The sequence below is a fragment of the Ascaphus truei genome, chromosome 5 (assembly GCF_040206685.1).
Source record: "Ascaphus truei isolate aAscTru1 chromosome 5, aAscTru1.hap1, whole genome shotgun sequence".
NCBI classification, from domain to species: Eukaryota; Metazoa; Chordata; class Amphibia; order Anura; family Ascaphidae; genus Ascaphus; species Ascaphus truei.
The window spans coordinates 140,909,896-140,936,150 of NC_134487.1; the positions used below are offsets into that span (position 1 = coordinate 140,909,896).

General features: G+C 40.8%; 1 protein-coding gene across 1 annotated transcript in view; it reads left to right on the forward strand.

Annotated features, from left to right (window-relative positions):
* SH3PXD2B (SH3 and PX domains 2B) overlaps nucleotides 1-26,255 on the forward strand; it is a 133,278-nt gene that overhangs the window by 99,308 nt on the left and 7,715 nt on the right. Inside the window, exons 6-12 of the mRNA XM_075600984.1 lie at nucleotides 253-278; nucleotides 11,947-12,081; nucleotides 13,589-13,693; nucleotides 16,375-16,492; nucleotides 19,916-20,139; nucleotides 21,425-21,474; nucleotides 22,938-23,063. Of these exons, the coding sequence (XP_075457099.1) occupies nucleotides 253-278; nucleotides 11,947-12,081; nucleotides 13,589-13,693; nucleotides 16,375-16,492; nucleotides 19,916-20,139; nucleotides 21,425-21,474; nucleotides 22,938-23,063 (784 nt within the window). The remainder of the gene's footprint in view (nucleotides 1-252; nucleotides 279-11,946; nucleotides 12,082-13,588; nucleotides 13,694-16,374; nucleotides 16,493-19,915; nucleotides 20,140-21,424; nucleotides 21,475-22,937; nucleotides 23,064-26,255) is intronic.

The window sequence follows — 26,255 nt, forward strand, 5'->3', positions numbered from 1 at the left end:
TCTTCCTCCATATGAATGCGATTTTTGTTTTTGGTTAGCAGAATTCTGATTCCAATATCTTGGTCGTATTTTCTTTTCCTTTGAGGTGCAGAATTAAGGCACCCCACATCGTTGGCACACGCTTGGAAACAATTTAAAAAGATCATTTTTTTCTTTTAATTCTTCAACATTAAAAAAAATGCATTGATCTCATAGTCAAATTGAGAGTTGCCTCTTATGGTGCTAATAATTTTGTATTTTCTTATCTTTCAGGGAACCCATTGGAAGGAAGAAATGGGGTAAGGATGTCACATAAATGTATTCAATGTAGTATGATTTTTAACCTATTCTCTGTCTGAGCAAATATACCCCATCCTGTATGCTCTAGCCTCCTGTAAATCTTTTACTGTGATGTATTTGTTCATATCTTACTTTACTCCTAAAGTTTTTTTTTTTTTTATTGTTTTATAAAGTTTTACGTTTTTCAATTCTAGATGGGGGAAAAAATAGTCTCTGGACATTTTCATTCTAGAAAAAAATCTTTGATGCAATTAACACAAATTTTGGATTTGCTTGATGGCCTTGGCTTCACAATATGGCGTGAGTTGCATTTTAGCCAATGAAAAATGGTAGTGGCATGTGTTAGGTTAACTTTTTTAAACCGAAAATAGCCATAACTATAAATTCAATATCATTTGAACATTTAAAGTACTTACACTCTCAATCCTAAACATGCTTTACTACTTGAGGTTCAAGAAGCAACCTCACGAGATAGTTGTGTTTCCATAGGCCATAGCATGTTGCTTCTTTTATTTAGCAGTCCTTACCGCTTGTGTTCTTCCCTCGGTTCACACCTTACGCGCACACCCTCCTTTTTTTCTTTTTGTCAGGTTTTATCGAAAAAGCATCATCCTTTCTTAGGACAGGTAGTCTCTCTCTCACGCGCTAGTATTCCCAACTCTCTAAATCACCTACATCTTTCTTGTTTAATACACTTATTTTTGCCACGGAGGATGGAGTTTGGGTGGTGTATTCTAGGTAGTGTCTAACTATTAAGCAGAACCGGTATTACTCACCGTGGTTTCATGTCTCACTGAAATAGATGTGGGTGCAGCGCCGCTTTCTTTGGGGGTGAAACCATAGTTATTAATGTCAAGGTCCATTTTTGGGTCACTGATGTTTTGTACTTGGCTAACTTCCAGCAAGTGTTTAGTGGTGGATCTAAATGGAGCTCATTTATGGATGACCTATTTACTGGAGATTTCTGAAGAGCATTGCTGTCTACGTGTAGCTTTTTGAGTCTTATCTGAGACATGAAGAAATGATAAATATCGGTTCATTTTACAAATGCAACAGGTGAGGGGTACAGATGTGACCTGGAGCATAAGCCATTATCACGATATAGTGCAATATTCTTTTTTTGAAATTTTCTTTGCATCCCATGGATTCTAATATGTTGTGAAATGTATTATACCATGGCTATCAGTATCCGAGGTCAGACGTGTCTTGAACACAGAGTGGAGCTGAATGTATAGTGTTGTCATTACGACTACATGGAAGACCATATTATCAGTCAACCTCAAATGAGCTGCACATTTGTGTTGTGGTGAATCTGTGTCCAGCTACTGACCTGGATTTCCCAAATCAGTGTTGTATGTTAAAATGAAAGAGAAATGTCCCATGCTAGTGTAACCGGTGTTCCCCCACCCGACGGGAGATCTCACTGTTACATAGTTTTGTGGTGCTCACCTGCAGGTTCACTGAAGGGCCTGAGCTTCTGCCGATGTTAGTTGGGGATGAACAGGACAGGCTTTTGGTGATACCCAGGTCTCTTCTCCTCGGGTACAGCGCCTCCTTTCCCACAGGGCCTATAGCAGATAGGTGCAGTCCCTGTGGAAAACATCTTGCCCTCCCCCTGAAAGACTGCAGCCTCAGACAGGAGTATAAAAATAACAGGAACTCATGCTTTATTCAGCACAGCAATATATTACAGCCTTGCATCACCACGACATCTCTTTCCTCTTGTACCTGGACTCAACCCCCAGGGCTTGAGGCCCCAAAGGTCTATCCCAATCTCCCACACTCCCTGGTGAAGCATGGGGTAGCTGCTCCCACTCACCTGAGGGAGGGAAGGCCTGAAACCAGGTCCCTGGTTCCGGATAGAACTCAACATACACACCCCACTCCCCAGGAGGGGAGAGGTTAGAACAGAGACTAAATTTGGTTGCAGCTCCTTTTTGTTACCAGGGGAAGGGCCCCAGGTCTCAGCCCCATATGGGCGGTACCTAGGCCTTAGGCACACCCTCCTGTCACTCAAGGGAGCTGCTTACTGCAGCAGGGCATAGATTTAACCCTAACACTGCCTGCGCTGGTACCAGGATTTACATGTTAGGCAGGAAAATTAGTAGCCCATGGGATTTACCTGGATACACAAGCTAGTAAGTTTTTATTATTTAATGGAAAAATCAATAACCGGTTTGAATTTTTTATTGAGAAATGTCACATATGCGGTGAGACTGTTTATTTACAAGGTGCCAACATATTTTTCAGGTGAATAAATTAACATAACATACAGATTACGTTACATTAACATAACCCGGTATAATAGGTACAGAGGTCCCTACTCCAGAGAGATTACATGATTGGCTGGCCCATGTACATTATTGATTTTAGCTTTTTCTCAGGAGACTTATTACCTCACGTAAAGAAAACCCGCACAGCTAGTGTTAACCACAGTGAGGTGCTGACTGGATGGAGACGTGATTGTATCATATGGGAGAAAAAGAACCCAGTCTTCCAGCACTCAATCACAACAAATGTATAATTGTAAAATTAAAATACTTTATTAATAACCATGAATAAAAAATAGGGTGTTAAAACGTAATTAAATGGTATATTTCAACAGCACGTGACCGTATCCTTAGTAACCCACCTAAGGCTAGGTGGGTAGATGTAATAAGATCCCTAATAGATACTCGGGATCAGACGCTATAAGTTATAGCTACCTAAGGTATAGGAAAGGAGCCTATGAGAGCCCACCAAAAGGACAGTCTCAATGTGAGTGTATCTAGGCGTATATTGCGCACTAGATTGATACACTAATGATATATATATTCTGTGGCATATAATGCGATAGGTTAGACCTATATGATATCTGCCCCTGATTGAGGTTGCACTGGTTGCTTCATAAATTCACCAGCGCTGTCAGAGCTAGGTCTATAGTAAAGACATATATTGCCCACACTATAAAATTAAGTGCAGACTGATAGGCAGACACTCGGATATGGTATATAGTTGTCGGCATAACTAAGGCATATGATGAAATTACCAGAACACCTATACTGTGAACAGATGTTTAATGTAAGAACACCATAGATGGCACTTGTAATACACTGGTGTTTGTAGAGGTATTGTAAACCAAATAGGCACCCCCTCACTTCTGTCAGTAAGGTATCGGTAGTATCTGTTAATTAAAGGCTGTTCGTGCATTACACCTTGCAGCCCGTGCGGAAACGTTGTATTAGGAGCCACATGTAAACACTCTGCACACATAGGTAATCAGCCTTGACATAACAGGGTGATATAGTGCGCAAAAGGAGGAGGCTAGTGTAGAAGCAAACTCCACAGTGTTTGCAGTGGTACATCTGATGTCAGCGCTGACTAGTAAGGCTATAATATGCACATAACAGCTAGAACATACTGAGAAGCTACTCAGCAGGTAACAGATAGATGCGCTTTGGGATTGCCAACAATTGCAGCTGATATATGAGTCGGGTACAAAGGGGGTTAATAATGGGATATAATCAGTATAGCCCCAAAACACCCCTCCCCCCCTCAATATAGAGCAGCTATATACCCAATGTAAAATGGTGGGGAGCCGGTCTAACTGTTGATCGCATATTCCCCTATGTCAGCGCTGATCTTGGTTATATCAGCGCTGATATGCTCGAGGACATGCCTGTCTATCATGTGAGTGACTCAATAAAATTCCCCTGATAGACAGGCATGGCAACCAGTGCAACCTCAATCAGGGGCAGATATCATATAGGTCTAACCTATCGCATTATATGCCACAGAATATATATATCATTAGTGTATCAATCTAGTGCGCACTATACGCCTAGATACACTCACATTGAGACTATCCTTTTGGTGGGCTCTCATAGGCTCCTTTCCTATACCTTAGGTAGCTATAACTTATAGCGTCTGATCCCGAGTATCTATTAGGGATCTTATTACATCTACCCACCTAGCCTTAGGTGGGTTACTAAGGATACGGTCACGTGCTGTTGAAATATACCATTTAATTACGTTTTAACACCCTATTTTTTATTCATGGTTACTAATAAAGTATTTTAATTTTACAATTATACATTTGTTGTGATTGAGTGCTGGAAGACTGGGTTCTTTTTCTCCCATATGATACAAAGACTTATCACCTCATATTGTAAGTTGGTGTCTTGCTTTATACAAAACAGAATATAAATGAACAAAAGCAGACAGTCAGATATCAGGGAGGTTAATGCATGGCTAAGAAAGTGGTGCAGGAAGGAGGGGTTTGGGTTTTTAGAGCACTGGGACTCCTTTTCTGAGAGGTGCCATCTATATTCTAGGGACGAATTGCACCTCAATGAGGAGGGATCTTCTGTGCTAGGGGGGAGAATGCTCAAAAGGTTGGAGGAGATTTTAAACTAGGATGGGGGGGAGGGGAATTAAACAGATAACGAACTAAATAGAATAGATGAGGAAACAAGGGGTTATGGAGGTAGAATGGGGCAAGTGCGAGTTTGACAAGCAGCGAGACACTCATTGTACATACAGATAATACTAGAAAACTTCAAAAGACTAAACCAAGTTGGCGCAGAAAGGAAGGAGCAGATAAGATAATAGTACAGGCTGAAAAAAACTGAAAACGGGGGAGCTTGAATTATAGCAGGGAGCAGTATGATATCATAGGCATTACTGAAACATGGTGGGATGAAACTCATGACTGGGCAGTTAATTTAGAGGGTTATTCCCTTTTTCGGAAGGATCGAGCAAATAGAAGAAGAGGTGGAGTATGTTTATATGTTAAACCGGATCTAAAACCTATTATAAGGGATGATGTCTATGAAGGGAATGATGAAAATGTAGAGACTTTGTAGATAGAAATTAGCAATGGAGATAAAAGTATAAAGAAAATGTTTGTGGGAATATGCTATAAACCACCAAATATCTGTGAGATTGAGGAAGCTAAAATACTTTTGCAAATGGAGAAGGCATCAAAACTGGGTCATGTTTGCATAATAGGGGATTTTAATTATTCAGACATACTGTAGACTGGGGCAATGAGATTAGCGTTACAACAAAAGGAAACAGGTTTTTGGGGGTGCTTAAAGACAATTATATGACCCAAATTATTGAGGAACCAACCAGGAGAGGGGCAGTTCTGGATTTGGTCGTATCAAACAATGTAGAAGTAATAACAAATATTCAAGTCCTGGAACATTTGGGTAACAGTGATCATAACATTGTCTCATTTGAAATAAATTATCAAAAAACAGATTACTTGGGTTCAACAAAGACCTTAAACTTTAGAAAGGCATATTTTAATAAACTGAGGTCTAATCTAGTAGTAATACAATGGGATGATGTTTTTGCAGGGGAAAATGTAGAAGATAAATGGGCAGTCTTTAAAACATTGTTAGAAAAGCACACTTATCAGTGTATACCCTTGGGTAATAAGTATAAAAGAAATAAGTCAAAATCAATGTGGCTAAATAAACAGGTAGGGGAGGAAATGGACAAGAAGAGGAAGGCGTTTAGATTCTTTAAGTCAGAAGGGACAGAGACATTGTATCAGAATTATAAGGAATGTAAAAAAAATTGCAAAAGGGCAATCAAATTAGCAAAAATGGATGATGAAAAAAGGATTGCAATAGAAAGTAAGGTCAACCCTAAAAAATTCTTTAAGTACCTTAATAACAAAAAAATGAGAAAAGAAAATATAGGACCCTTTCAGTGTGAGATGGGTAGGCAGATTATTGGAGATAAGGAAAAAGAAGAGGTATTAAACAAATTCTTTGCCTCTGTGTTTACCAGGGAAGAATCAAGTTCAATAGTAGTGCCGCAGGAGGAAGCCACAACCTCAATATTAATGAACAATTGGTTAACTGAGGAATAAGTTCATAAGCGACTTGAAAAAATTAAAGTAAATAAGGCACCTGGCCCCGATGGCATACATCCAAGAGTTCTCAAGGAGTTAAGCTCAGTAATAGCAAAACCATTATTTTTAATATTCAAGGACTCCATTTCCACAGGCTCAGTACCACAAGATTGGCATAATGCAGATGTGGTGCCTATATTTAAAAAGGGAGCTAGATCACAACCGGGAAATTACAGACCTGTAAGCCTGACTTCAATAGTAGGGAAACTACTTGAAGGTTTAATACGGGATAATACTCAGGAATACCTAATGGAAAACAAAATTGTTAGTAATCGTCAGCATGGATTTATGAAGGATAGATCTAGCCAAACTAACCTTATTTGTTTCTTTGAGGAGGTAAGTAGGAATTTAGACCAGGGTAATGCAGTTGATGTGGTCTACTTAGATTTTTCAAAGGCTTTTGATACGGTTCCACACAAGAGGTTGGTGTACAAAATAAAGCAAATTGGACTCAGTAAAAATATATGCACCTGGATTGAACACTGGTTGAAGGATAGACAACAGAGGCTTGTCATAAATGGAACTTTTTCAGGTTGGGCTAAAGTCGTGAGTGGAGTACATCAGGGATCGGTACTGGGACCCCTGCTTTTTAACTTGTTTATTAATGACCTTGAGGTTGGGATCGAGAGCAAAGTCTCCATCTTTGCTGATGATACTAAATTGTGTAAGGTAATAGAATCAGAGAAGGATGTAATTTCTCTTCAGAAGGACTTGGAGAGACTGGAAACATGGGCAGGTAAATGGCAGATGAGGTTTAATACAGATAAATGTAAGGTTATGCATTTGGGATGCAAGAATAAAAAGGCGACTTACAAATTAAATGGAGATATATTGGGGGAATCCTTGATGGAGAAGGATTTAGGAGTGCTTGTAGACAGCAGGCTTAGCAATAGTGCCCAATGTCATGCAGTAGCTGCAAAGGCAAACAAGATCTTATCTTGCATCAAACGGGCAATGGATGGAAGGGAAGTAAACACAATTATGCCCCTTTACAAAGCATTAGTAAGACCACACCTTGAATATGGAGTACAATTTTGGGCACCAATCCTAAGAAAAGACATTATGGAACTAGAGAGAGTGCAGGGAAGAGCCACCAAATTAATAAAGGGGATGGACATTCTAACTTATGAGGAGAGGCTAGCTAAATTAGATTTATTTATATTAGAAAAGAGGCGTCTAAGAGTGGATATGATAACTATATACAAATATATTCAGGGACAATACAAGGAGCTTTCAAAAGAACTATTCATCCCACGGGCAGTACAAAGGACTCGGGGCATCCCTCAAGGTTGGAGGAAAGGAAATTTCACCAGCAACAAAGGAAAGGGTTCTTTACAGTAAGGGCAGTTAAAATGTGGAATTCATTACCCATGGAGACTGTGATGGTAGATACAATCGATTTGTTCAAAAAAAGGTTGGACATCTTTTTAGACGGGAAAGGTATACAGGGATATACCAAATAAGTATACATGGGAAGGATGTTGATCCAGGGATTAATCCGATTGCCAATTCATGGAGTCAGGAAGGAATTAATTTTTCCCCTTAATGGGGTTTTTTGTTTCCCTTCCTCTAGATCAATAAGTAAGTATAGATATAGGATAAAGTATCTGTTGTCTAAATTTAGCATAGGTTGAACTTGATGGACCTACGTCTTTTTTCAACCTCATCTACTATGTAACTATGTAAAAAGATTATATATATATATATATATATATATATATATTCAATTATCCTACAAGTGTAGATTCCTTGTATGCTGTAATACATTTAAATGGCCCAACCAGAGCGTTCTACATGCTCTAGACATAAGTGTGCACACAGATTTTGAATAGGTCTCTTGCTCATTTAGAAATTTCACAGTACATTACACATGATTTCACATATAATATGTACATTTTCTTCAAGACCTGTGAGATATATCCAGGTCTCGAGTAGAAACATACTGTACTTTCAAATTAGATGGCACAGGACTTCACAGCACAAAGACTCTCCTTGATTCATGAAAAAAAGCATAATATATACATAGCGCAAATGTGCTAACAGCACAGATTGAAATGGGAAATAACGTTTAAATGCCCACTCACGTGGTGGTGGGTTAAATCAGGCATATTTCAGATAATTCTGATCAGGTACCCAGTGTGATGAAGTGTGGCTGGAGCTTCCAATATTATAAAAGAGAGAAAAGAGATGGACATAGCATAGACCAATTTTATAAGTAAAATACAAGTGGGCCGTGAACTCCCAACAACTCACATGCTCCCAATGTTAAAACGGCATTTTGACCACTCAGATGTTAGCCGGCTTTTCTCTCTTGCTTATGGGTTCCCGGCTGAAGCCGCGTCCTGCAGCAGAGATGCAGGCAAAAAAACCCTTGGGGGTTCGTTCCGAAGTGTTGAGGACTGCAGTAGACTGCCGGGCAGGTAAGGGACCACCCTATGTGTTTTACTCAAACAGGTGTGAGCACCCATGAGGAAGCTCACACCTGTTTGAGTGAAATGCGTAGGGTGGTCCCTTACCTACTGTCTGCCGCAGTCCTCAACACTTCGGAATGAAAGGCCAAGTTTGTTTTTTGCCTGCATCTCTGCTGCAGGACGCGGTTTCAGCTGGGAACCCGGAAGCGCAACGGAGCTCTAGAGAGAAAAGCCGGCTAACATCTGAGTGACTGATCGAGACGCCGCTACTGCAGGACCCAGAGTGGTCAAAATGCCGTTTTAACATTGGGAGCATGTGAGTTGTTGGCGTTCACGGCCCACTTGTATTTTACTTATAAAATTGGTTGATTTTGTATTATGCTGATTTATATGTCTCAAATCAGGTATTTAAAATAAGATAGGCTCCAGCCTCCAGCTATCAGACCTCGCCTGCCTTGCATTGTTAGGAGCATGGGTTTTAGTTTGCAGTAAGAAAGAGCTGTCCTGTTCAAACATGTTTCACTTCAATGAGCGTTGCAAACCTTGCACTTCTTGTACTGTAGTAGCCTCTAGTGGTGGTCCTACACAATCATAGACGGGTTTTGCTTGGCCCAGCACAAATAGCAATGGCTAAACCAGGGGTGCGCAAACTTGAATTTTTGGGCGGAGTGCGGCAGTTGCAGAGGCCCCAAGCTCTTCCCCAAGGCATTTAAATTAAATGCCGGGCCGTGAGGTCATATGACATCACATGATGACACGCATCGCCATGGCAACGCAGCGTCAAATGACCACGTGGCGTCATTTGACGCTTCAGACCAGGTAAGGGGGCGCGCGCAGCGGGAGAGAGCCGTCAGGCGAGCGCAAGGCAATACATTTGCACACCCTTGGAATAAACCAACTTCAAGAACGTGGGCTAGCCTTCAAGGAATTACTAAAACCACATCTGTCATTTTGGAGAACCCTTCAGTCTGGTGCTCTTGGCAAAACACAGTATTGTCTTCATCCTTTTAATGCTTCCAATTAGAACAACATCACTTTTTACATCTCCTTTGTGTAACAGCCAGATATCATGCCAATACACTTTCCAAAGAGCGGCAAAACACCATTAACCTCGCCTTTCTCTAGAGCAGTACATTCACTTTCTACAGAGCTGTTCTCCATTTACATTACCTTGTAATATTTTTCTATAGAGCAACACAGCCTCTGTATTTATTCTTTCTATAGAGTACACCCATTGTTACACATGCTCCCCCACACAAAGGCTGTGTCCATGCTCCCTGCTTGCTCGCTGAGGCTCAGGGAAAGCGGGTGCTTTCCCTGGCCTTGCGGTTGCTTACCGCACGCGCCGTTAGGGGGCGGGCCGGGGGCGGGCGCGTCACTGGCCGGGGGCGGGCCAGTGACGTCACGGAGCTGGTTCGCCCTCATTGCGCGCGGAAGTGCAGGTGAGCCCCTACTAAAGCCGCTGTAATTGCGGCTGTAGGGGCTCAGTGCTGAGCGGGAGTGCGCGTCAGCATGCTTCCGCCAGCAAGCAGTAAACATAACCGAGGCCTAAGGGAGATTCACTGCTGTTACCTTGTGTTGGTGCTACCTGTTGGGCTCACAGAAGGCCCTGTGCATCCGCCGGTGGTAGTGGGGATAAGCAGGACAGACTTTAGGTGCTTGGATCACCCTTTTCTCGGTGTTACAGCGCCTCCATTCCCACAGGGCCAATTGTAGATAGTTGCAGTCCCCTGTGAAAAACACTCTCACCCTCTCCCTGAAGAACTGCAGCCTCAGGCAGGAGTATGAAACAGTAACTTGGTCTTTATTCTTAGGTACAGCAACGGCATACCAACATATGAACAGCATACATCCGTACACTTTCCTTTCTGCAGCAAGAGAGATTATCGTCCACTGGGCCGTACATAACCCAGCAGAGTGTCACTTGCAGCTTGCTCTTCTTTTGGTCCCTGGACTCAACCCCCAGGGCTTGAGGCCCCAAAAGTCTATCCCTGTCTCCCACACTCCCTGGTGGATTATGGGGTAGATGCTCCCACTCCCCTGAGGGAGGGAATGGAAGGTGAACAAGAGCCCTGGCTCCACACTTTCACACACAGGACAGTCTAAATTTGGAACTGCAGCTCCTTTTTGCTACCCCAGGTATGGGCAGTACCCAGGCCATAAGCCACACCCCCTGTCACTCAAGGAAGCTGCTTACTACAGCCAGGGCAAACTTAACCCTAAAGCTAAGGCCCTGCTCCCTCAGTCAGCGCGCCTGCACTGCAGACAGGCGGCGCGCTGAGAGGCAATTGACCGCTACCTGCGGTCTGTATGGAGCTGGAGATACAAATTTTCTGCCTCTCTAACTGGGTGCATCACCGCTCCCTCCTCCCGAGCCGGCCAAAAGTAAAAAAAAAAAACAAGAGACACACACAGCTTCCCTCCCGCAGCTCCTTCCCTGCTCCCCTCCACTCGCACACACACAGGCACTCACACACACAGGCAAATACACACGAGGGGGGGGTGGGAAATCGGAGCAAGGGGGGAAATCGGAACGGGGATCGGAGGGGGATCAGAGCAGGGGGGAAATCTGAACGGGGATCGAAGCAGAGGGGGAAATCGTAATGGGGGGATCAGAGCAGAGGGGGAACTCGGATTGACTCCCTTGCGTGTCACATGACACGACACTCGCCGAAACCACAAGCTCCTTGTAGCTACGGCTGGCTGACGCGTCACAGCACGCAGTCAGCCACGCCGGAAGGAGCCAGCGGGGACCTCCAGAATGGAGGCAAGCAGCTGGTGGCCCGCGCGCCGCCGGCCGCAGCGGGACCAAAGCCTAACACTGCCTGTGCTGGTACCAGTACTTGTTAGGCAGAGAAACTAGTAGCCAGGGGCTGCATGGCTACACCATAATGGATACAAGCAAATAATGTTCTAGTAAAGTATAGGTATCTTTAGATGATTTTGCCTAATAAATCTTTGTTGGATGCTACAGATTTAGTGCATGAAATTGTACAATACAACATATAACATTATAACTCGGAATATAAGACTCGCCATAGAATTCAGTGAGCATGCTGGTGTAGTAGTAGTAGTAGTAGATGTAGATGTAGATGCTGATGATATGTACATATTATACCAGAGACCGCAATGAATCCTGAGACACCTGTATTTGCATGTATGTGGGCATCTTGAAAGGGAAACAGTCAAACTTTTTTGTTTTTGTTTCTAGCACCTCTAGTTTTATGGCCGTGTTTATAATACTGTCCTTCATATGTAGACTACATGGCACAGGACTGGGAATGTCTGCCTTCTCTTATTGTTCACATACTGGAGAATTTAGGTGCTCATACTGTGTGTGCTTTTGGGCAGGTGGAGACTCTGCCTCCGGTGACGCTCTGGTCCTCGATCAGTATGTGGTGGCGGCAGCCTACGAGAAGCAGGAGAGCTCAGAAATCAGCCTACGAGTAGGGCAAGTGGTGGACATCATTGAGAAAAATGAGTCTGGTAAGAACATGAACCTGACCTCGGTCAAGTTATAAATGTATGTTGGGGACACGTAACCAATCTGCAGCCTATGATGTATTTTGAACTGCGTGGGGGACTTTGCAGTCGCTACTTTGACCTTTTTGAGAATTAATTTAAGAGTTGTTAGGAAATCTGTGATTTAATTTTTTTATTATTATTATTCAAGAGTTGGGTTCTTTTGATGCTGTACCACATTGACTATTAAATCATACATCTTCTGGTGCCCATGGGTGGGCAGCCATCAGTCATGGGAGAAAAAGAACTGCTGCGCAAATATCAAACACTAACAGACAGTAACAATGGTCTGGACTAGATAACTAACACTCTTCCTGCAGCTGGTTTGAATCTCTCACCCAGAGGGAAAATAGTAGACTTTGGAAGAATAAACCTACAGCGCAAGGGAGAGATGAGAACAGAACATAGTGTATCTGTAAATAGTAAGAGAAAGTCCTGCTGTCGTAATCTACACTTACAGAAGAGATGTTAATTCAGGCAGAATTGATGTCCAAATCTGGCATAAGAGAAGAGTCCTTGGTTCACTTGTATCTATGGAAGAAAACTAATGTGATAAACTGCTGGGCTCACCGTCATTCATAGACATCAGATCAGGCATGAACATAAAGGGGAACTGCAGGAGATGCCATCGCACAATAACAAATTTATTAAACATGCAAAACTTTTTGAAATATACACATTGCACTCACAAAGTGTTGGTATGCTTGGGCAAAGGGAACAATCCAAAGTGTGATTGCTTCTGTCGAAGCTCTGTCTTGCTCCGGTCCGAAAGCGCCCTGCGCCTCTCGCACACGGCAGCCGATCTCTCCGTGCACTTCCACGTCACGTGGGACCTGGTCTCGTCTCACGAGATTTCAGCAAAAGGACAGTCTCAGTTCAGTGTTGGACCCCCAAAGCTCAAGGCACAGTCTAGTAGCCACCCTACTAGTTTTGCCGGTGCTTAGTCAGGCATGTGGTGAGGCTGCATACCCTATCCCTCTTTATATCCGTCCATCTAGTAAGGATAGAGTGCAGGCATTTTGACTGGAAAACATGCATGATTTCCAGTCAAAATGCCTGCACTCTATCCTTACTAGATGGACGGAAGCAATCGCACTTTAGATTGTTCCCTTTGCCCAAGCATACCAACACCTTGTGAGTGCGATGTGTATATTTCAAAAAGTTTTGCATGTTTAATACATTTGTTTGCGCAATGATATCTCCTGCAGTTCCCCTTTATGTTTATGCCTGATCTGACGTCTATGAATAAGGGGTGAGCACAGCTGAGCTCAGCAGTTTATCACATTCATTTTCATTCAAGATACAAGTGGACCAAGGAGTCTTCTCTTCAGCCAGATTTGGACATAAATTCTGCCTGAATCTATTCTGTAAGGGTTGATCATGACAGCTATTCAGTCATATCATCATGAAAATGTTGAGTTGGTATCAGCCATTGTGTTTGCCGACTTACGGGTATGTTTCTTGATTTCAGGGTGGTGGTTTGTGAGTACTTCTGATGAACAGGGCTGGGTACCTGCTACCTGTTTGGAGGCTCAAGATGGGGGACAAGATGACTTCTCAATTCAACCTGAAGGAGGTAAGCATCAGTCGCATTCTCTCCAGACCTGTACTTCATTACTTCCATTTAGAAATAAAACAACACAGAATGGGACAAACCACTTTACTTACTAAAGCAGAGCAAACAAAAACATGTTTACACGGACACCAGTTTTGGTGTGTGACTTTTTCTTTCTAATACATGGGAAAATAAAGAACAGAAGTAATCTGTCTTCACAATATTTACTCATGTAGAATCAGCGTTTACTTGGTAATCTAGTTGTGGATAGATAAACTGATAGATAAACAGATAAAGTAGATTGATCCTAAAGCATTGTAAATTTGCTGTAGGTTTAGAAACCTTTTATTGCACCAATGCGAGCTCTTCACGGATCACGTAAATCAAGGCCTACTAAGAATCGAACTTGTATATCTAAAGATGAACAATCTGTGGCCATCAGAAGATAATAATAATAATCAGAGTAAAATAATAAGATCAGTTATGATGTCTCAAAAGTTTGTGTACAGTACCATTTATTAAGCATCAGCATTTAACTCAACAAGAAGACAACCCTGACAACTAAGCTCTTCTGCAAAATGGTACAGCAATGACATGCTTATTGTTATAATGATAATTGTCCGATCTGCTGATTTGTATTGTCATTAGCTATGTAGTTGTGTCCCAACTAATACAATGTTTGTTTTTTCTCTCTATAACTTTGTGTGTATCTAATGTCTGTGTGTCAATATTCTCTGTAAGTTTAAAATTGTCTAATATCTAACTACCTTTCATGTACAGTATTTCCCACTGTGTGCAATAGATGGTTTATAAATATATTTTATATATGTATCTATATATCTATATCTGCCTGTTGTCTTCTCTGGTAGCCACTGTTCTCGGCACATTAAGGAGAATGTGAAAGCATTAACGTAACGTTTATGCTTGTTTGAACAGGAAAGGTGTCGTAGTGTTCTAGTATCCAAGTATTGACATCTAGAAAGAGTATAATTGTCTTCCTAACAACCACCCCATTAAGAAGGGAGTTATTTGGAGAACCAAGCCAGCTACTTACTTCCTGTTTTGTCACTTACTGCTTCTCAACATGCTACCAGCCCCTTGGAGATATTGGTCCTTGCCCAGGCACGTCGGCCGCCGACGGACTCTTGGGGACTTGTACACCAGTGGATGGGGTCCAGGTGCAGAGAGGCTTGTTTTATTGTCCCTCTTCACTGTGTCTGTCGCTGGCATTCTTTGCATGTTCTGCAGCCATTGTTGTTCGCATGTCCTGTACGTAATGTCTTCCTCTCACAGACAAGGCATTATCGTGCATGCCTAAGGCATGTTTTATGGAAAATAATGTCGTATATATGTCCCTTTTTATAAATAGTTAGGATATGGTCAATAAGCAGGATCTGGTAATCCTCTAAAAAAAAAAAAGACAATGGTTCCATATTGACCAACTGATCCAAGTTTATAGTGTAAACCATGTGTGACCTCCAAATCGACATTCTAGACCAGGGGTGCGCAAACTGGGGGGTGCGAGATTCTCTGCGGTGGGCGCGGGGTTATAGAGGCACCGCACGCTTCCCTAAGGCATTTAAATTAAATACCGTAGAAGCGGCGAAGGCATAAGGTAACTTCTCCTTACCTTGGTTCATATGGCTTCTGGTGAAGCGTCAACATGGTGTCAAATGACATCGTATTGCCATGGCAGCGTGACGCCAGAGCCAAGGTAAGGAGGGTTGGGGGGCGCGAGGAGAGGGGGACATGGGGGAAGCGGGGGGAAAAGACTGCGCACCCTTGTTCTAGACAATTGTAGCTCTATATAATCAGTAGATTTATTTCCTGTGTTTCTTGTAAATATAGTCGTACGTGGAAGTGCATGCACACCGCTAAATGGTGCTGGAGGGGGGTATTTATCTGCCGGTGCACTGTGTCCAGGGAGGTCCAGACATCCCAAAGGAGATCAGCAAAGAAAATGGAAGCAGGCACACGGTCTTCTGAAGATGCAATTTAATGTGCCACCAAAGGGTCCAACGTTTCGGCAAAAATTGCCTTTATCAAGGAGAGGGCTACAGGATACACATAAAACACCACTATATATACACTGATAGGTACTCACCCCTCCACGATTACTGCTGCCATGCTCCTGGATGTCGATGCCCACATCGTGACGTCAGGACGCCAGCGCAACGTGGCGTGATGACGTCATGCGCCACCAGGGGGGAGCAAGAGTGCCTGTGAAGAGACAGCTTCCCTGATGCCTGTAACAGGCAAAGATGGCGATCTTGCAACATGTGGGACATACAGAGAGCAGCCCTTCTACTGGCAGCCGAGGCTCCCTTGGTGACGGCAGCGTCCCCTCACGACGTGACGCAATGACGTCAGACGTCCAGGGGGGGGGGGGTTGGCGGGTCCCAGGCAGCAGACCTGCCTAAGACTGTAAACAAGGCAGCCCGATGCCTAAGGGGACCTGCATAATCATGTAGGGGTGAGAGCCCTTACATAAACAGACAAGTGCAGTGAGACCTTAGTACATTAAAGTAAATAAGGCAAAAAAGTGTACATTATAACCAATAAAACATAATGTCACCTAATAAAGTGTTTAAAAGAGGTATTGAACTGTATCTATGCTAGCAGCTATTTGTGTAGACATGAAAAACATGAAAGGATACATAACTTCTTGTAAATATATCCACACCCCTATTTTTCCCAAACAGAGGAGAAATACAGTGTGATCTACCCATACACTGCAAGAGATCAAGATGAAATCACTCTGGACAAAGGCGCCACGGTGGAGGTTATTCAGAAGAACCTGGAGGGTTGGTGGAAAATCCGGTACATACATATCATACTTATCAAGCTAATCATTTTTAAATATGTTTGTGGAACAGTGGACTTAAATCTTAAAAGCAGACGGCACTTGTTATACTATTGTGTCAATATAGTGCAATGCAGAAGCATAATTCTTAAAGCAGCGATCCCAGGAACAATAGAAATACATATTTTTACATCATTGGAACCAGGGGCTTTCCACAGCTATTTGCAGCTCCAGGAACCCCCAAGTTACAGATCTAATTACTGTTCCAGTTGCCGGTGCTCCCTCGTGTAGGAAACATGTCCACTGCTGTTGACCAATAGACCAATCGACGATGTTGCAGTTTCCTGTTGGCCGCAGGTTCTGCAAGATTCGAACCGCCATATTGTTTTATATAAAGCTTTTCTATGTCCTTCCCTTTCAAGCTAACGGCTTTATTATCCATGCCTAGAAATGAACATATTTATTTTGAAGCATTATAAATTATCGCCCTGGCAGAGAAGCCCTTTTTTTCCGTGCAAGTCTGTCCCTAGGGAGCAATTATTACTTGTGACTGATGTTCTACTCGGATTTAATTCAGACCCACTGCACTGCTCAATATAACACTGATAAATGGATATATATTTTTCCTCAGTTGGTATTCTTTGTGCGTACGTATAATGAAGGCATTGAAATAAACTTCTAAGTAACCTGGGTATGGTTTTTTTAGACCCCAGAAAAGACACATCAATTACAGTAAGTACTTAGAGTGTATTCTACTACTGCAGCTCATCAGCAGCAGCTTACAGGTACAATCCGGGATGCATACTTTAGACCAGAATATATTGGGGAGCATGGTGGCCTCATTCCTACATCCTGAAGACCTCTGTCCAGCAGATACTAACCCCCATTGTTCGTATATTATTGTTACCATCGGTGTTCGACAAACCTATACATTTGCTCGCCCCGGGCGAGTGGATTTAACCCCCGGGCGAGTAAATATTGGCCCAAGCAGCACACGTTTGGTACTAGGTGGCGAGTAGATTTTTTTGTGTGGCTAGTAGATTTTTTGGTGATTTGTCAACCACTGGTTACCATCACAGTATGGCTTCCAGCAACATTATGCACTAATGAATATGGAATATCTCCATAACCTGTTTCCCATACACACAAAGGCTCTTCATGAAGAAAAATCATGACACAAAACTGGGAAAATATCTACTTGGATCTCCCAGAAGTAACGGGGAGTGGTCCTGCGTTGGGAGTCACCCTAGAGTATTGTATTGTATGTCTTTATTTGTATAGCCCCATAAAGGTACATAGCGCTTCACAGCAGTAATACACGTGGTAATCATATACATAACAAATAATATAAATAACAGGACGTGGGAATAAGTGCTTCAGACATAAAAGTAAAATTAAGGAAGAGGAGTCCCTGCTCCGAGGAGCTTACAATCTAATTGGTATGTAGGAGGAACGTCATTTTCTACTGCCTCTCTTAGCATGTAGAAGAGCTCTTTCCATTGCGCTACTGCATCTAGTTGGCGAGTAGTTCTAGAAAGCGCAAAGGATAACGTTACTTGGTGCAGTGTTTAGCACAGTGTCCATCTCTAATCTGCTCTGTTTTCCTTTCCTTTTGTGTCTTCTAAAGCTGTCATATTTAAGCTGGCGTTAATCTACCCTGAGTGTGAAAAAACCATCAAATAGCATTTTATTTACACTAGACACCAGCTCAGATTTACGCCAGAGAGTCAAGTTATTATATTTCAAAGCATAAAAAGAGCTGGCGTAACATTTTTGTTTGTGATGATCAAAAGTCTCTCCTGGGAAATATTATTTGAATCCACATCTGTGGTGCTTTGTTTCATTTAGGCAACTGCAGCTCTGTCACTTAATATTTCTGTGTTGTACCGATGTGATCTGCTTTAGCGGTGATTTGCTTATGCAGGAGGCTATATCGTGAAATGGATCAGGTTGTAATACACTGATATAACGTGTAATATAATTATATAATGGGCGTGGCTGCATACTTGCAGTGGTCTAAAGCTTCTGCCATAGAATAATACCGTCCGCCAGCTGCACTGCATTTTTGTGATCTCCAAACATCACCTGTGGAACAGCAGGAACCTTTCTCCTTACCTAGTAGAAAATAGAGGTAGAAAGAAAAAACAAGGAGCACTGCAACGGAAGAACGGGAGGCAGATCAAAAAGTAGGAAAATAATAAAGATTTATTTGAGACATGAGAGAGCTAAAAAGCACGCTGACGCGACACCCATTGGCTTCTATTCCAGTGCTTTAGTCATTTATACAGCTTATGATTATATTTCATCCGAAAGTTATTACAAAGGGATTCAGATGATGCTTATCTGACATTTTGGACTTTAACAAGCTCCTGTAGCACCACATGGAGATTCGTTTCTCCTTTGCATATTCCTTACAAGTAGCACAGCACCAAAAAAGAGGGCGGGTTTGTGCTGCTACAGAGGAAGCAGAAGGCAGATGGGTGTGATGAATTCCAACATATTTAAGCCTCACTAAATACTTCATAGTCATAACCGGGCAGCCTGGAAGGATAAACTCATTCTCGTTATACCGTTTATCATTTTCACGAGGTGTAGCGAGGGGGTTATAACATCGGTCTTAAACTCATTGTGTTGCATGTATAATGTGACTTAGTTTGTGCTAATTTATTATTACCCAGCTAAAGGAAACTAACCTTTTTTTTTTTTACCCATCTCCTTCTAGGAAAGAGAGACCAATTCAGTTGCCAGAAATAATTACATATTTATATTTTATATATGCCCTTTAGTTGGTTAATTAAAGTGCACAACTTCCTGATTTTATTCTGAAGACAATCAAACATTAATATGAAGGTATCTGCATATAAAATTTAAGGTGTCCATATCACTCTATACAAATCAACTTACAAGCACATAGAATGCCTCTAACCATAGAAGCTTGTCATCTAAATCTTGTAACCTCAAGTTTGGGTTTGTTTTACTGCTCTCTCGTCGCTGCTATATATTTCCTTTATTATTATACTCTTTCCTAAATGTCCATTAAACATCTATTGAACTTCTACCAAATCTGAATACCTAATAATTTGGGTGGCGTAAACAAGATTGAAATGCCCCATTCCCCCCCCCCCATTCATGCTCAGAGTTTCCCATGGAAAACAGTTTCACAAACTATTAAAACATATTTATACCGTACTGCCCTTTATTCTTATATAGGTTTGAACTTTACAGCCATGCAACTGGGTATGGACAGAAATATTGTACAATATATATATATCTGTAGGTCTGTGATGCGGTTTAAAAGGTGGAATATTTTAATTGTGTAATATGTTCGTTGTGTCCTCAGATTATTTCTCCGATTCATACTAAGCTATTCTGGATCTGGTTTACCTAACAGTTGATTTCCTTCCTGCGGACATTATACTAAGCGGCTTCCACTCTCGCAGGTACGAAGGCGCAGAGGGCTGGGCTCCTGCTTCCTATCTGAAGAAGGTCAGCGGAGATCTGTTGGCACAGAAACTGGCCGCCGGATCCAGTGCCAACTCTAGTGCTCTGGATTTGGATGGGATCACCAGGCAGCAGAGCTTCACGGGGCGCGAAAAGGAGGCTCCTAGTCAGAGAGAGGGGAGGTTTGATGCGCGCCCAGTACCTTTTTCAGACATGAAACGAAGTAAGATTCTTCCTTTATTCTCAGAAAACACTCCTCAAATGCCACGATCTTTGTATCTTAGGGGTAAATTCTATATTCTCCCAGCAGCCGTTTGGAGATTTTTTTCTGAACATCACATTGAACGGCTCCTCATTTTCTTGATACACGAAGGCAATTCTGGGAATCTATCTTCCCGTCTCACTCACTCACACACACTCACTCACACTCACTCACACTCACTCCTCATTACATGAATTGCGGACAGTGGGTTTCAGCCTCTCTGGCAGTAAAAAGTTTAACAGTCCAAACCCCAAATAATGTCCCATAAATCCCCCTTTACGTTTATTTGTTTGCCTTGATTACATATTTCATTGTGATATCCTCTGGCATGTAGTCAGAACCTGAATTTGAGAAAGTCTACATTTTGTAGAAATATTACAGTTTAGAGAGAAAGTGGCTACACAGCGAAATTATTTAACAGGATTGCAAACAAAGTACAAGTGGCTGAGAAGTTTTTAGGCCTACCAGGGATCAAGCAGACCATCTAGACCTGGATTATACAGGTTGTTTTACCTTTTATCCCCTTCCCTACAAGAGATGCCAGCAATGCATTGCAAGGCTAAGAGACAATTTGTCTAAGATGTCAACATTGGCCTAAGTGTGAAACCATTGGGATTTTTCAACGGCGAGCACAAGGTGGAACACACAGGCACGTGGGGGAAATTGTGGACTCATTTGAAACAAATACCATCCCTTGATTCTAAGGGTGCTGCATTGCTAGTACATTTAAGAAAGCAATCCTTGATTAAACCAAGGATTAGCCTTGATTAGCTTTCCCATGTGTGCTATGATGGGGAAAAATGAATGTAATATGCATAATATACACACCATTGTATAGTGAACCCTAGCAAACCCTTTCAACTATGTAGTAATGGCTCACGCCACTCTTTAAAATATATTACTGTTACTACTACATACACATACATACCAATACTCCTTCATACAGTAGATTTATTTTGAACCTGCACTTATGACAGAGCTATTAGATACACACCACAGTATTCATACACAGGTCAGCAGTAAACATAGAGAGGATCATATTTTATCTGGCTTTGAGCACAGAAGGTTTAATTTTTCCTGTAAAATCTGAGAACCGGATACTGAAAATATCTTAAACGTTTTACTATTCTCAATTAATAGAGGAATTACACAGAGATGTTTCAAATGAAAGTGTTGATGTGCATTGGACTTTGAACACTGTGAGGGCATCCTACTCATTATTTGCTTTGTGTATTTGGACCCGTAGAATCTCCTACAATGAGACAGAGACCACCGCCTCGTCGTGATCTTACTATTGTAAGTATTATGCAGTGACCCTGATCTGTTACTGCGCAGTCCTTTATTTAACCCCTTGGCTGACGGGCACCATCTGGGAAGTATCTGTAAAAAGAAAGCGGTTCCATTGCATGTATTACACATCCCTCTGTATTCGGTTTATTCTAGAAGAACAGACCGGTTCACCCCTTCACCTACTATTTTGCCTTCTGTTCTACCCTGCTGTAGGGTTCGAGTAGGACAGATTTGTGCTGTTCAGGACATGGCAGTATTGAAAGGGATTCTTGGGGAATCTCAGTTCATTCATAAATAAAATGAATGGGACACGAATACTATATCTTTGATTTTACATTTTAATGGGTTACATTTCCTGTAATTTCCATATTTGTTGTTGTGAAAATTTGCAACCTTCCTCCAGAACCTTATGATGTTTACGTTGTCTCGTGATTTTATATATATATATATATATATATATATATATATATATATATATATATATATATATATATATATATATATATATATATATATATATATATATATATATCTGATGCAGCGAGGCCTCGGCCATAGACTACATGGAATACTGCTAACCCATAGTGGTCTCCTGTCTTCAACAAACTCCCTCACCTTCCTTGCCCCCTTTACTGGAGGAACCCGGCTGTTTCTTTTTAGAGGTTGAGTTATTGATACAGCTTTTATCCGGGGGGAAAATATATATATATATATAAAGCAAGCAGTCAGCACTCTAATGTAAGGCAAAAGGCAGTTGCTAGTCCCATAGGGATCCACATATCATACGAACCAGCCCAAAGACCAGTAAAGAGACAGCAACCAACGAGGTGTAATCCAAAATAATCTGTATTGAAAAGAACAATACAGATTATTTTGGATTACACCTCGTTGGTTGCTGTCTCTTTACTGGTCTTTGGGCTGGTTCGTATGATATATATATATATATATATATATATATATATATATATATATATATATATATATATATATATATATATATATATATATATATATATATATATATATATATATATATATATATATATATATATATTATATATATTAATTCATTGTAACACCGCCGGAAGAAGAGATCAGTGTATCTCGAAAGCTCGCACAAATAAAAGCATTTCGTTAGCCACAGAACGGTATCATCTATTTATTTTTTGATTATATATATATATATACTGTATATACATTTTTGATGTGTATATATTTATTTATTTTATTTACTCTACTTTTCATTTTAAGCATTGCCTTTTAATGTTGATTATCACCTTTTTTCTTCATTTATTACACCACTAAGTGGTGCTGCTGTACCAGTGTTTTCTGTGTTTGGGAGAGCACCGATTAGTCTGCTGGTAATTCCTTGGTCTTGAAACACAGTATCACTCCATGTATTGTTCTGTGTTACCAATCGCTTCATGTTTTTTATTTTTTTTTATATATATATTCATCTTTTACAAAAGCCCCGAGGCCTGAATCTCCCAAAGCCTCCTACACCCCCACATGTTGAAGAAGAATATTACACAATTGCAGACTTCCAGACCACCATCCCAGATGGCATCAGCTTCCATGCTGGACTGAAAGTTGAGGTGAGATTTATTTATAAAAACATTGTAGTTAAACCACTCATCCGTGTATTGAATATTTATTTCTGGAAATTGTATTTAGTAATAATAAGGTGCATGAGGATAGCTGAAGAGCATATAAAAATTATCCAAAGGGATAAAAGATTCCTCTTATTGCACTCTATATTATATTATTTAAACAAGTATAGGACAAAGTTGTCCTAGCAAAGCAAGTGTGCTATTATTGCCATTAAGGCTATTAAATCGGTATACACAGTTAAAACCAAGAACATAAAAAAATTTTTACATCAAAAATAATAATCTGTGAAATATATAGTGATAAAGGTTTAAAAGAATTAAAAGGAATCCTCTCTAGGGGTGGAGTGGTTTAGAGACTCTATATTTTATTCAGACTATAAAACACATTAATATGTGTGTCTGTATTTCTTTTATATCCACTCAGACAGCTCAGTATAATTTCAAGTGATGCATACATATGGGAATAACGGCTCAGTAGGCAATGAATATTTGCCTTTAGTAACAAACTGGTTTATGCACATCTATTGGTTCTAGATCCTATATTATGATCACAGAGTGGAAATAAACATATATATATATATATAACATAAGGTGTTTAAAACCCTTCTAAATCTATGTGTAACTAATTTCATATATGCATAGCTGTCAACCAAACATGCAGTAAATATCAGTAAATGTATGTAAGAATCACACAATATAGACATAATTTAGTATATGTACATAGTATCCTTATAATAAGGTATATCCACATGTGATCCGATGGTTATAGTAGCCTAGTGTCTCACAACACAATAATACAATGTTTTGTGTGTCTGGCCAAAATAAGCCCCACTAGGTACATTCGTGAGGTAGTGTAGACATATCCCAAAAACACAGACACATATGGTCGTCGAGTCCGACGTCATAGGGGGCGACACCTCAGCTTCAGGAACACGGCCAGTGTACCGGTGTTACAACACCGCACTTTCCACCTACATTTTATGGCTATTGGGTGATCTTTATACCATATATACAAAACAGGCACCCAACAACAGCCTGTAACTTTGGTCCGCTGTGACCTCTAAGTGGAATTGAACAAACTTGGTTACTAGTATATACTGTAGGTCCGCTGTGACCTTTAAGTGGAATTGAACAAACTTGGTTACTAGTATATACTGTAGGTCCGCTGTGACCTTTAAGTGGAATGTATACTAACTTGGTTATTTTGCACTCTAAGTCTGCCGAGACCATATGTGTCTGTGTTTTTGGGATATGTCTACACTACCTCACGAATGTACCTAGTGGGGCTTATTTTGGCCAGACACACAAAACATTGTATTATTGTGTTGTGAGACACTAGGCTACTATAACCATCGGATCACATGTGGATATACCTTATTATAAGGATACTATGTACATATACAAAATTATGTCTATATTGTGTGATTCTTACATACATTTACTGATATTTACTGCATGTTTGGTTGACAGCTATGCATATATGAAATCTGTTACACATATAGATTTAGAAGAGTTTTAAACACCTTATGTTATCTATATATATGTTTATTTCCACTATGTGATCATAATATAGGATCTAGAACCAATAGATGTGCATAAACCAGTTTGTTACTAAAGGCAAATATTCATTGCCTACTGAGCCGTTATTCCCATATGTATGCATCACTTGAAATTATACTGAGCTGTCTGAGTGGATATAAAAGAAATACAGACACATATTAGTGTGTTTTATAGTCTGAATAAAATCTAGAGTCTCTAAACCACTGCACCCCTAGAGAGGATTCCTTTTAATTCTTTTAAACCTTTATCACTATATATTTCACAGTCACAGATTATTATTTTTGATGTAATTTTTTTTTCTTGGTTTTAACTGTGTATACCGATTTAATAGCCTTAATGGCAATAATAGCACACTTGCTTTGCTAGGACAACTTTGTCCTATACTTGTTTAAATAATATAATATAGAGTGCAATAAGAGGAATCTTTTTTTATCCCGTTAATTTTTGTGAGATTTATTTATAAAATGTTTTACCGGGAATGAATACATTGAGAGTTACCTCTCGTTTTTAAGTATGTCCTGGGATTTCTTCCTTACTCCCGACAGTGACTAGGAAACAATGCAGTCTTGGGGTGGAACCTACTCTGCAGGTTAAAGTTTTGGTAGGTCCATCCAACACAAAATTCTACATGGGTATGAACATGCATTCATTAGGAAAAATACAGTGACCTGGATGGTGTACAAAGCAGAGAATGCTCTCTTATCTATTGCATCTGATGACAATAGCGAAACAATGTCACAGAGCAATTACATGCCTGTTTATTTGTACTATTCATTAGAGGGCTGCAGGGGTAGATAATGGTGCAACATGGAAAACCTGGCAAGATACCACTACTGTGTGTGTGTGTGTGTGTGTGTGTGTGTGTGTGTGTGTGTGTATTAAAAAAAAGAAAACTAAAAAAGTAAGATAACAAAACGCAGGAGAACGCCATTAGTATAATTCTCTGTATTTAAAAATGATTCAATATGAATCTTGCACTCACGTCTTAAGTGTAAAAACAGCATATAGAGAAACAAGCCTCTTAGAAATAACCGCTCCATGTACTACTGGGTCTCACGTCTGGCTTAACTAGCGATAGACTCTCTACAGCTCGGCACTTCCCAGCGTCTGACGTTATGGTTACGAAGACTCCCAGGACCAGCGAGACCACAGCTAATGTAATGTCGCAAGATTAACCCTACACGCTTTGTGGGTAAACCATTTCATCAGGGGTATACACAATCCACAGAAAATATTGTCTTAAATAGCCGATCTATCTAGTTATGTCAAATGGTATCCATTCAGTGATTAGTTTCTTAATAACATATTTATCCAAAAAATCTAGTAAAAAGCAACCACATTGAATCTCACCTAATAGTTATGTGCAGATGTATTCGCAGGACGCACAGACATACACACTGTACATGCGGAACTCAGGGTATCGGAAGATTAATAATAATATAATTATAACAGGTTTTTGTTTGATTACGAATCCAGGCATTCTTTTTCCTCTCTCTTCAGGAAAAAGTAGACTGATTTGATCTGTAGTTCTTGAGATCATCTTTCTTGTTGATGAGCATAGCTATGGCATTGCTCAATTGTTCTGGCATTTTTCTTGTCTTCAAGCAGCATGTACAG